Consider the following 13788-nt stretch of genomic DNA (forward strand, 5'->3'; position numbering starts at 1 on the left):
AACAAGACAACAGTGAATTTTGTGATGTGGTCACAGATGATCCTGACTAAAACACTAATAAGTCTCTGCTTAGACTGAGCTGTAAGGAAATGGGAGGACAGGAATTGGAGACAAGAAATAAGAACAATTCTCAGTGAACTTTTGTTATCAAGCTTACTACAATGAGGCCAGCAGTGTGATGCAGCAGGCTGAGCCACTGCTTGCAATGTCAGCGTCCCTATTTCAAGTCCCAGCTGCTCTGCTTGCAACTCATCTCTCTGCTAATGACTTTGAAAAAGCAGCAAAGGATGGCCCAAGTATTTGTGTCCCCACCACTCATGTGGGAGACTAGAATGGAGTTCCTGGCTTCTGGCTGCAGCCTGGTCCAGCTCCGGCTGTTGCGGCCATGAGAGAGTTAAACAGTAGATAGAAGATTTTAGTGTGTATGTGTATTCTCTCTCTCTCTCTCCCTCTCTCTCTCTCTCTCCCTCATACACACACACACCGTCCCCCTCTCTTCTTCCTTCCCTCTCCTTCTCTTTCTCTATACTTTGCAATTTCAATTAAATAAATCTTAGAGTGGGGTATGGTGAAATGCAGCAATTGCTAGAAGCAATAATAACATCATGTTGGTAAAAATTTACTAGAGAAAAATACTGATACAGGAGGGACAGGAAAGAATTAAATTGGAGCCTTTGCCTAGATAGGAGGGTATGTGTCACATAATCCAAAGCAAAAATGGAGGCTTATCTCAGATAAGATCTTGGACAGACAACTAGAGTGATACAAGAGAAAGGAGAGTATGTAAACAAAGACCGAATACAGAACTTGTGGAAATTCTCTTGTAATTCCATTTATCTCATCAGTGAAACAAACAGGAAACAACAAAGCCATCAGCTGAGAATGAAACGGAAGGAAAGGGATTCTGAAGGTCCGAGGAGGTAATAAGAATAAAATAATCACTTAAAAGAGTATTGATAATCCAGGTAAATTTGATTATCTAGCAACAAAAAGGGGCCCTCTAGGGTTGGACATTGTAGTACAACATCTCAAGCCACCACATGCAATACCCACATTTCAAATCAGAGTTCCAGGTTTGGGTTACAGCTATTCCACTTCAGATAAAGCTTCTCGCTAAAGTACATCCTGGGAGGCAAGAGATGATGGCTCAAGTACTTGAATCCTTGCCACTCATAAGGGAGACCCAGACAGAATTTTAGGTTCCTGGCTTCAGCCAGGCCCAGCCCTGGCTACTGTTGGCACTTGACAAGTAAGCCAGCAGATAGAAGCATATTCGTTCTTTCTCTTTCTCTCTCCCCTCTTCTCTTTCTTCCCCCTCCCTCCTTTCCCTCCCTCCACCATTCTGCCTTTCAAATAAAAATTACTTGTAGCTTAGACAGCACCTTTCTTAGCTCCTCTAATAATGACTCTGTCCTTTGTTCTAGGCCCTGTCTAGTGCACTTGGGCCTCATTCCTTTGTAATCATAACCTCTACTCTACCACCAATGGCTCTACTCCCAACCTGTGTGTACTGATGGTCCTCTTCCCCACTTAATGCTGTATAATTGTTCAAACCTGGTAAATGCCACTCTTAGGATCATTGGTTACTATCCTCACTCTGTCTTTTATGACCTTGTCTAAATATGATCAGAGTCGGCAAACTTGGAAGGCTTCCATAGCCTTGGTAACTCATGACGACAGCCTAGGATGGTTACTGGCGCCATAAACTAGAGTGTCAATTTGTTGGGTCAACAACAGGAGCCACTGTGCACTTGCTCCTCATGTGGGATCTCTGTCCTTAATGTGCTGTCCATTGTGATTTAATGCTATAACTAGTACTCAAACAGTATGTTTCACTTTGTGTTTCTATGTGGGTGCAAACTGTTGAAATCTTTATACTAAATTGATCTTCTGTATATAAAGAGAATTGAAAATGAATCTTGATGCAAATGGAAGGGGAGAGGGAGCGGGAGAGGGGAGGGTTGCGGGTGGGAGGGAAGTTATGGGGGGGGAAGCCATTGTAATCCATAAGCTGTACACTGGAAATTTATATTCATTAAATAAAAGTTAAAAAAAAAAAGAAAGAAAAAGAAAAAACAGATATGGGCTCTCTTCTAATGGTGGTATTATGATGGAGAATGCTGGGATGGGAGCCAAATTAGACAGAAACACCTGTTAGAAAAAGTAACATTAAGCTAAGACTTGAAGAAGGAAAAAGGGTCATTCCTTTACTGGAGATAAAGCATGTCAGCTTGTCGAATAGCATATGTCAGGTTAAGATGTTAAAAGCTTAAAACTACTAAATGATTTAAAAGGAGGTCCCTACTGCAGCACAGAAAGTGAGGTAAGAAAGGCTTAAGATGAGACTGTAGACAAGTGAAGAGGGAATAAACAGTATAATGCCTTTTATTTGATTTTATTTTAAAGATTTTATTTTATTTATTTGAAAGGCAGAGTTGCAGAGGTAGAGAGAGAAATCTTCCATTGCTGGTTCACTCCCCAAATGGCCACAATGGGCAGAGCTGAGCTGATTTGAAGCCAGGAGCTTCTTCTGGGTCTCTCATATGGGTACAGGGGAACAAGCACCTGGGCCATCTTCCGCTGCTTTCCCAGGCCCTAGCAGAGAGCTGGATCAGAAGTAGAGCAGCAAGAACTAGAACCAGAGCCCATATATGATGACGGCACTACAGGCGGCAGCTTTTACCCGCTACGCCACAGCGCTGGCCACATATAATGCCTTTTAAACTATAGTGAGTTGATTTGAGTTTTACTCAGAGTTCAATAAAAGAGCTATATAAATCAATTTTGTTAAAGATTTATTTACTTGAAAGTCAGAGTTACGCAGATTGAGAAAGAGAGAGAGAGAATAAGAGAAAGAGAGAGAGAGGTCTTCCATCCACTGGCTCACTCCCCAGTTGGCCGCAACAGCTGGAGTTGTACCAATCCGAAGCTAGGAGCCAGGAGTTTCCTCTGGGTCTTCCAATGCGGGTGCAGGGGCCCAAGAACTTGGACCATCCTGTACTGCTTTCCCAGGCCACAGCTGGATTGGAAGTGGAGCAGCCAGGTCTTGAACCAGCACCCATATGGGAAGCTAGCACTGCAGGTGGTGGCTTTACCCGCTACGCTACAGTGCTGGCCTCAATCAATTTACTTTTTAATTATTACTCTGGCTGCTGGCAGAGAATTCACAGGAAGAATCCATGAAAGGAATGATAAAATTATCATGTCAGCCTAGGCAAGAGATGTTAATGGCCTGGATTAGACAGCTACAATAAAAATATTGAGAAGTGGCTATAGCTGAAATGCATTTTGGAGATAGAATTTGTAGGTTTTACTAAAGGATTAGGTGTTGTAAGAAGTAGGAAAAGGGCCGGCGCCACAGCTCAATAGGCTAATCCTCTGCCTTGCGGCGCCGGCACACCAGGTTCTAGTCCCGGTCGGGGCACCGGATTCTGTCCCGGTTGCCCCTCTTCCAGACCAGCTCTCTGCTGTGGCCAGGGAGTGCAGTGGAGGATGGCCCAAGTCCTTGGGCCCTGCACCCCATGGGAGACCAGGATAAGCACCTGGCTCCTGCCATCGGATCAGCGCGGTGCACCGGCTGCAGCGCGCCTACCATGGCGGCCATTGGAGGGTGAACCAACGGCAAAAGGAAGACCTTTCTCTCTGTCTCTCTCTCTCTCACTGTCCACTCTGCCTGTCAAAAAAAAAAAAAAAAAAGAAGTAGGAAAAGATTGGTGACCATATTTTTGGATCTAGCAGTGGCTATTGTGAGTACACAGCTACCATTTATTGAGAAAATGGGACAGGAGGGAAATTCAACAGTTCCATTATAAGTATACAAAGTTTGAGATGCCATAGTACAAAAGTCAATAACTAATTTGCATATGAAACTCACAAAAGTATGGGTTGGAAAGATAAATTTGTGAATTATCACAAAATTAATGGCATGAGCACAGCAGAAATCACCTAGAGGAAAGAGTACTTAGAAATAAGTAACAAAGTATTCTTTATAATGAAAATTATGTTCAACTGATAGACTATATAGCTTAAAGGACATTTCCAAAATCATCGCCTTTCTCTTCACAAACTTCATAAGTCTGCCTCATAACCACAGGTTTCTCAATAAATGAATGAATAAATAATATTGCTTCATAAACAAATTCATTTTGCTGCTTTATTTTCTCAAGTTGTTGATTTACTCAGTCAGCAATTCAATGTTTTTTTATAAACCAATGTATCAATTAGAACAGCCATAGAGCCAGTATGGTTAGCAAACTGTGGCCCATGAAACAAATTCAGCCTGCTGCTATTTTCATATGGCTCATGAGTAAAGTAAATAAATATTTTTAAATGGCCTGGGGGGAAAAAATCAAAAGAATATTTCTGACATAGGAAAATACATAAAATGCAAATTTAAACAAGCTACTTTGAAATATAGTTATAACCACTCTTTCATTCATTGTCTATGGCTGTTTCACACTACATTAACAGAAATAAACAGATGCAGCAGAGCCAGAATGGTACAAACTATAAATATTTAATATCTGACTCTGTCCAAAAAGTTTGCTGACCTCTAAATAACGTGTGTATAAACTTAGGCATCTTGCCAACCTGAGATTCCTGTAAATATCTCATTGAAATACTCATCTCCATACATCAAATGAACTTAAATACTCATACTCACAAAGAACTGATCAAAAAGTTGAAGATTTTAAGCTTTGCTGCCCATTGAAATAATGAATCAGTAACTAGTATGAAACTTTGATAACTGTTTCAACCTCAAACATCTGAAAATTTATAGTAAATTAATTTCTTTCCCTCCTTCCCCACTCGTCCTGTAAGAAAAAGTGTGAATTATTTTATATCTGAGAACAGCAACTACTACCTTAAAACTACAACACTCTGTACTAATTCTTAAAATATAATTCATTATATATACCTGCCATTATCCAAGCAAAGAAATATTCTTACCATTTAAATCTTCCAAGTTTAAAACTTTCCTATTGTTATCTTTGTTCTATAATCAATACTTTCCATAAATGTACATATTGTATCTGACTTCTTTCAGGGCAATAAGTAACTGTTCAGTAAATTATTATTCCAGGGCCTTTGACACCCTAAGAGGTTTGTAAGGAAAAAAAAAAAAAAAAAAAAAAAAACAGTGCCAAACTTCTAAACTAGTTAGAAATAAGAAAAACATGCCACATAGTGTTTTCATTTACATGCTTAACTCATTTAAAACTGTTATTTGTTCAGCATGTAAATCATTTAGCTTGAAGAACATGGTTGACTCCTTAAACTACCTCACTATTAGAAAACATATCTATCTAATTAATTAAAACCAATTTTTATACATCATTTAGTCCATTGTAGAACTTAATTTTCTTTTATTTCCAGGCAATTAAGAGACTCACACTGTCTTCCACATCTCCAGTCTTCCAGCCTTTCAAGAGCATTTTAGACACAGGTATCTGAAGTTCATTTTCTAGAATCTGTTTAATCTCTCCTGTATAAATAAGAAGAGATCAAATATTACTAACAAAATAACACAGCCAACATTGTTCATATCCAGGACTAGCATTAATATTTGGCATACAGTGCTGTCAATGAATAAGAAATGTTTCAGTAATCCAAATATCAGATCTCCTTGATCAAACACATGTTGCATCTCTAAAGAACTCAGGTTTCAACATTAACTGTGATAAAAAGATGACAATAACTAAATTAAGCAGTTAATTATATAATCTATGCTTTTTTAAGTATGGCTTTTAAAAAGAAATAGGTATTAGTGATTAGGGGCTTGAATTAAGACTATTTCAAACTAATCAACTGACAACACCTTCAATGTGCTCAACATATGGTGGCAAAAGCAGTTAACATAAAATCTGAGTATAGGGAAAGTATAGGAAATTTGGGGTTGAAATTTTATCTCAGGGAAATCAAAATCTCAATAATTCTTATTTCTGTATCTATTCTGCCTATCTTACCTACTCCAAGAGTCTGAGGATGAAAGGAGGTAACATATATGAAAATAACTGAAAAAAATAAAGCCAAAATATATAATCTAGAAGAGAATTTATATAGCATCAAAGAGAAAAGCAACAGAATTAAAGAAAGTATGAAAAATGTGCTAGATCAAATAGCCAGAGAAGGCTTTGTGGCAGAAATCAACTTTCCAAACAAAGCTATGTGAAGCATAGCTATGTGTAGGACAACCAAACCATAACAGGCAAGGACACTGAATTCACTGAAGACAAAAGACTGAAAGGTTAAAAAAAAAAAAAATAGACATGGTGTTAGTGAAAATAATGAGAAATCACAATTTGCCAATGCTTACAAATCATTCTACAGGAATCAAGTCTACTTATAAGTTAATCAACTGATTACTGGTAGTATACTATAAACAAAGCATTAAATCAGTATGTATAAATCAACTTACATTAAATCGCTATTAGCCAATAATTTCTTTTTTTTTTTTTTTGACAGGCAGAGTGGATAGTGAGAGAGAGAGACAGAGAGGAAGGTCTTCCTTTTTGCCATTGGTTCACCCTCCAATGGCCACTGCGGCCGGCGCATCTCGCTGATCCGAAGCCAGGAGCCAGGTGCTTCTCCTGGTCTCCCTTGTGGGTGCAGGGCCCAAGCACTTGGGCCATCCTCCACTGCCTTCCCGGGCCATAGCAGAGAGCTGGCCTGGAAGAGGGGCAACCGGGATAGAGTCCGGCGCCCCAACCGGGACTAGAACCCGGTGTGCCGGCGCCGCAAGGCAGAGGATTAGCCTGTTAAGCCACGGCGCCGGCCTATTAGCCCATAATTTCATATTAACACATAACTCAATTACATTTATAAGAAGTTCATGAATTTTAAAAAGAGCCTGATAATTTTATATATTAAACAGCAAAAACTAATTCCACACTGACAAAGCAAGGGAGTGGGGAGCTTACACACAAAAGATCTACAGAAACAGAGCTGCTTCAGTAAGTAATGCTACTATCCAAGCATTCATGGCCTCAGTAATATCCTTTACTTTCCTAAAGAAAATTCCTATCTTGAAAATTTGATTAGTGATTAGCAATCATAAAAATTCTAGTTCTACATCATAGTTGTGGAAACAAACTTTAATCAACCCTAGACTTCAAAACTGTCACTACTATCAGAGGATCACACTGTTTAGGGAAACAGTAGAAAGGTGAACCATAATTTTTATACCAAATACGTGTAACACTGTCTTTTCACTTGCGGCTAAGGTTGAAAAGTTGTACTTCTCTGTAACTGGATTGATGCATTTGCAAGTCTATTCAGTGTCCACCTCACACTTCCTTCTCACAATCTTAAAAACACTCATCCTCTCATAATCTAAAATAATTTCCTACACAGAAAAAAAAGAGATTAAAAGTCCCAACTATTCTTTACAGATCACCTATGTACATGTAAGATAAAAAATGTCAAATAGCTTTTTGTCCCACAGGGGAGAGAGGAATAGGAAACAAAACCAGAACTATGACAGCAACCCGAGTTCCTCATATTTTAAAAAATATTCTCTATAGACCTCAATTTCTTCTTCTATAATATGGAAACGCTAGCTATAGTAGAAAAAATTCATTAGGTTGCTGTCAGCATTAAATGACACAAGTTATGCAAAAACATTCCTTAGAAACTAAGGAACTCAAAGTGTGGATTAGTTTGAGTTATATTTTTACACTTAATGAAGTAATCCACACATAAGTAAACTATAGTTTTTCAAGAAACTGCAATTTTTGCTTCTAGGATACACAAAATAATTTAGTGAGCAAAGCACTGGAATACAGCAATTTTTGAACCAGAATTCATATTCAGTCTGCCTAACTTCACAAGATGGCACTGACATTAAAAAACACCAATTCCCTTTCCCTCAGCGTCTTGCAAAACTGTGAAGATGTGTAATATCAAGAACAGTCTAAATCTTACAGCATACCTTTTAAAAATGGATTATAATTTACACATAATAAAATTCATTCACAAGTTTTGACAAATACATATGCTGCTGTTGTAACTACCACACAATAAAGGGTATTTGCGAAATCACAAAAGTTGGCTCATAACAAATCCTGCCTCCACCCAACCAGTGATCTTCCTCATCCTAACGATTAGTTTTGTCAGTTCTCCTTTGTGTCTGGCTTCTTTTACTTTGCGTATATTTCTGAGATTCTTCCATATTATGTGTGCCAATAAATAGTTCTTTTTTCATTGCTGATTACTATTCCATTACATGGAATAGTAGGTAACTTCTGAAATGGAGTCCCATGATTCCCTATTTCCTGATATTAATGTCCTTTATAATCCTTCCCCTTTATCCTTGAGTTGGACCTACATATTTGCTTCTAAAGAATGAAATAAAGGTGACAGGATGTCATTAGGTTACAAAAGACTGGGGCTTCCATCTTGTTCTGAGGCCCTCAGTATTACAGCCTACAAGGAAATGAATCCTACCAACAAACAAAAGTTGTCCCTTTTTTTTTTTATTTTCTATTTATTTGAAAGAGTTACAGAGACTGCAACAGCCAGAGAGACAGATCTACCATCCACTGGTTCATTCCCCAGATGGCTGCAACAGCCAGGGCTATGCTAGGAAAAGCCAGGAGCCCAGAGTTTCTTTGGGGTATCCCACATGGGTACAGGGCCACAAACATCTGGACCATCTTTCACTGTTTTCCCAGGCCACCAGAGGGAGCTGGATTGAAACTAGAGCAGCCAAGTCCTGAACCTTATCCACTACACCACAAAGCCAGCCCCTATAATTTTTTTTTTAAGATTTTATTTATTTGAAAGGAAAAGTGAGAGGGAAAAAAAGACCTTCCATCTACTAGTTCAGTCCCCAAATGGCTGCAACAGCCAGGGCTGGACCAGGCCAAAGCCAAGAGCCTGGAACTCCAAATCTCCCACATTGGCAGGATTCCAAGCACTTGGGCATCTCATGTTTCCCAGGGGCATTAGCAAGGAGCTGGGTCGAAAGCAGAGCAGTGAGGACTCAAACTGGCACTTTGTATGGGAGGCTGGTGTTGCAAGTTGCCTTTTTTTCCCCCTACAGCCTCAGGATGACATGTTGCTTACATTTATGCCATATTTCTGACCTACATAAACTTTGAGATAACAACTGTTATTTAAGTCTCTAAATTTTGGATAATTACACAGCAACAAATAATATATAAAGATATAGTACAATTTGTTTATCCATTTACCAGTTGAGAAGGATTTGAGTTCTGTTTTCCCTATTGCAAATAAAACTGCTATAAACACGTATTCTTTTGTGAACATATGGGTTGATTTAACTTTGGGTAAATACCTTAGAACAGAAGTGCCAAACTGTTTTCCAAGGTGGTTGTATCGTCTTTCATTCCAACAATGTTTCAGTTGTCCCCTATCACTAACAATAAAAGACCTTTCAATCTTTTAAATTTTAGTCATTCCTGGAGATAAAAAAGTGGTTTGCATTGTAGTCCCAATCAGTGTTACCTGACAATGAATGATATTTAATGACACTGAGAATCTTTTCATGTGCCTATGGCTTTTTTAATTATCTTCTTTGATGAAGTATTGACTATTTTTACAAGTAAACTGAACGTTGTGCTTGATTCCAGGAGGGAGCATTTTAGTCTTTCATTATAAAGTATTATATATTTGTTACATTTCTTCAGCAATATCCTTTATTCCTAATTTACTACTAGTTTTTGTTTCAACATGAAATGGGTTCTGAATATCGTCAAATGCTTTTTCCTCCATCAACTGAAATTATTTTCTTATTTATGTGCTGACAGGGTGAATTAAAGTGGTAGATTATAGGTTCAAAAACAAGCTTTGTGCTCCTGGAGTAAAGCTTACTTTTTATATGGTCATGAGGTTTATTTTACAACTAAGATTCGGTCTATATATTTGAGGTGGAGCTATTCAGATTTTGTTTTTTCTTTCTTGAGTGTGATAACTTTGGTCTTTAGATAATTTTTCTAACCTTTTAAAGTTTTATGTAACTTTTAAATTTATTGACATAAGTTTATTCTTATATTACCTCATGATCCACCTAATATCTATAGATATCTTTCAATCTCCATAGGAGCAACTTATGTTTTGTTTTGTTTTGTTTTTTTTAATTTGACAGGCAGAGATATAGACAATGAGAGAGAGAGAGAGAGAGAGAGAGAAAGGTCTTCCTTCCTTCCACTGGTTCACTCCCAAAATAGTCTTTGGACCCCTGCACCTATGTTTGGAGACTTAGAAGAAGCTCCTGGCTCTTGGCTTAGGCCTCGCCCAGGCCCAGCCACTGCAGCCATTTGGGGAGTGAACTAGCAGATGGAATCATTCTCTCTTTCCCGCTCTCTCTGTAATTCTAACGTACAAATAAATATTTTATTTTTAAAAAAACAATATGTAGGGCCGGAGCCGTGGCTCACTTGGTTAATCCTCCACCTGCAGCGCCAGCATCCCATGTGGGCACCGGGTTCTAGTCCCGGGTGCTCCTCTTCCAGTCCAGCTCTCTGCTGTGGCCCGGGAGGGTAGTGGAGAATGGCCCAAGTGCTTGGGCGCCTGCACCCACATGGGAGATCAGGAAGAGGTACCTGGCTCCTGGCTTCAGATCAGCACAGTGCCGGATGTGGCGCCCATTTGGGGAGTGAACCAACGGAAAGAAGACCTTTCTCTCTGTCTCTCCCATTGTCTATAACTCTACCTGTCAAATAAATTTTTTAAAAAATGATTTAAAAAAAACAATACGTAGCAATTTATTTTTCTGTTCACTACTTTATATAAATTTTGAGTTGCTTATTGTTTGGAGCTATTACAAATAAAGTTACTGTGAACAATACTGTCCATGTCTTTGATGGACATATGCTTTCACTGCTCTTGCATTAATACATAGGAGAAGAAACCCATGAGAGTTTCTCAGGTATGGAAAGCCAAGACACTCTGGAAAAAAAAAAAAAAAAAACCTAACTAAATGAAAGATCTCTGTGAGTGAGATCCCAGTGGAAAGAACGGGCCATCAAAGAAGGAGGTACCTTTCTCTGGAGGAAAGAACTTCCACTGTGACTATGACCTTGCTTAAATAAGATCGGAGTTGGCAAACTCAAGAGGCTTCCATAGCCTTAGCAGGTCAGGACAAGAGCCTCGGGTGATAACTGACATCATAAATAAGAGTGTCAATTGTTAAATCAAGAATAGGAGTCACTGTGCACCCACTCCCCATGTAGGATCTCTGTTCTTAATATGCAGTACTATGAGAATTAACGGTAAAACTACTACTCAAAAAGTACTTTATACTTTGTGTATCTGTGTGGGTGCAAACTGTTGAAATCTTTACTTAGTATATACTAAGTTGATCTTCTGTATATAACGACAATTGAAAATGAATCTTAATGAAGAATTGGATGGGAGAGGCAGTGAGATATGGGATGGTTGCGGGTGGCAGGGAGGTTATGGTCAGTATATTTTTAACTGTGTGAAAAACAGTCAAACTCTTCTATGGCAATGACTTCAAATTCATTAACATGTTCTTCTTCAATGTCTCATCTGCTGTTAATCCCATCTAGTGTGCTTTTCATCTCAGACATCATAGTCTTTATTTCTCAATGTTAAATTTAGCTCATTTTTATATTTCCAAGGATGTCTTTTAACAAATCTACTTTGTCTAAGAACATGTACAGTTGTAGTAACTGTTCAAATGTCATTATCTGCTAATTTGGTTACCTATATCAGTTCTGGGTTGGTTCTGATTTCTTTCCTGATCACATGCCAAGTTTTCCTTAGTTTGTATGCCTGCTAATTTTTAAATTTTTTTATTAGATTCCGACATTTGAATTTTCTCCTCGAGTACTCAATATGTTTGTTTTCCTATGTTCTTGAGATTTGTTCTGGGATATACTTAAGTTACTTGAACACAATTCAATCTTTTGGGGCTTATCTTTTCAAATTTGTTAGCACCATCTGAGTAGTATTAATCTACGCTACTTATTCCCCTGGATTATTAAGGCAAGATCCTTCTGAGCCGTCTATACAAAAACCCATGAATTATGAGGCTTTTTTTTTTTTTTTAATTTGACAGGAAGAGTTAGATAATGAGAGAGAGACGGAGAGAAAGGTCTTCCTTCCGTTGGTTCACCCCCCAAATGGCCACTATAGCCGGAGCTACACCGATCCGAAGCCAGGAGCCAGGTACTTCTTCCTGGTCTCCCACACGGGTGCAGGCGCCCAAGCACTTGGGCCATCCTCGACTACCTTCCCGGGCCACAGCAGAGAGCTGGACTGGAAGAGGAGCACCCGGGACTAGAACCGGTGCCCATATGGGATGCTGGCGCTGCAGGTGGAAGATTAACCAAGTGAGCCACGGCACCAGCCCCCCAAATTATGAGGTTTTTTAATCTAGCGTGTGGGAAAAAACAGTATCCCCAGCCTTGTTTTCCCCTAAATTTTTTGGTGGTTCCAATTCTTTTAGGAGTGAGAGCAAACCTGGTTTTTCTTATTCCTTCTTTTCAGGAAATGGAAACAAGGATTTAAGATAATTTAAAAAAAAATAAGATTATTTATTTGAAAGGCAGAGTTACAGAGATGCAGAGGAGGGTTGGGGGGAGGTCTTCCATATGCTGGTTCACTCCCCAGATGGCTGCAATGGCCAGGGCTGAGCTGATCTGAAGCCAGGAGGAGCCTGGAGCTTCTTCCGAATCTCCCACGTGGGTGCAGGGGCCCAAGCAATTGAGCCATCCTCTGCTGCTTTCCCAGGCACATTAGCAGGGAGCTAGGTCGTAAGTGGAGCAGCTGGGACTCCAGCTATGCCACATTGCCTTAAGTCACTTTGATCACAGATTTTACAACTTTCTTCTTTTGTAATTAAGCATCTTAGATTTCCCTCTCAACACTAATTTGTTGGGCCGGTGCCATGGCTCACTTTGTTAATACTCTGCCTGTGGCGCCAGCAACCCATATGGGTGCCGGTTCTAGTCCTGGTTGCACCAGCATGTGAGACCAGGAAGAAGCACCTGGCTCCTGGCTTCAGATTGGCGTACCGCTGGCCATAGCAGCCATATGGGGGTGAACCAACGGAAGAAGACTTTTCTCTCTGTCTCTCTCCCTCACTGTCTATAACTCTGTCAAATAAAATATATATATATATAAATACTAATTTGTTGGCATCAAACAGATAATGATGGTCATGTTGTCATAATTCAGTTCAAAATATTTTCTAATTTCCCTTGTGATTTCTTTTTTTTTTAATCTATATGATTTATCTGGAAGTATGTTCTTTAATTTCCAAGTATTCTGAAATTTTTCAGATTGTTTTAATTACTAACAATTTCATTGTTGCCAGAGAACACGGTTTTTTTAAAAAGATTTTATGCTTTATATTTGGCTTAGCATATTTCCCACTTGAATTAATATATCAACTGCACATTAAAAACATGAATTTTGGCCGGCGCCGCGGCTCACTAGGCTAATCCTCCGCCTTGCGGCACCGGCACACCGGGTTCTAGTCCCGGTCGGGGCACCGATCCTGTCCCGGTTGCCCCTCTTCCAGGCCAGCTCTCTGCTGTGGCCAGGGAGTGCAGTGGAGGATGGCCCAAGTCCTTGGGCCCTGCACCCCATGGGAGACCAGGAGAAGCACCTGGCTCCTGCCATCGGATCAGCGCAGTGCGCCGGCCGCAGCGCGCCACCGCAGCAGCCATTGGAGGGTGAACCAACGGCAAAAGGAAGACCTTTCTCTCTGTCTCTCTCTCACTGTCCACTCTGCCTGTCAAAAATAAAAAATAAAAAAAAAAACATGAATTTTGCTGTATTTATCAGAGAATTATC

At 39.5% G+C, this 13788-nt stretch overlaps 1 protein-coding gene across 1 annotated transcript in view; it reads right to left on the minus strand.

The window, feature by feature from the left end:
- The window catches only part of FAF1 (Fas associated factor 1), a 476212-nt gene that overhangs the window by 335593 nt on the left and 126831 nt on the right, over window positions 1-13788 (minus strand). Inside the window, exon 5 of the mRNA XM_062191295.1 lies at window positions 5394-5485. Within this exon, the coding sequence (XP_062047279.1) occupies window positions 5394-5485 (92 nt within the window). The remainder of the gene's footprint in view (window positions 1-5393; window positions 5486-13788) is intronic.

Source organism: Lepus europaeus, chromosome 5 (genome assembly GCF_033115175.1).
Source record: "Lepus europaeus isolate LE1 chromosome 5, mLepTim1.pri, whole genome shotgun sequence".
Lineage (NCBI taxonomy): Eukaryota > Metazoa > Chordata > Mammalia > Lagomorpha > Leporidae > Lepus > Lepus europaeus.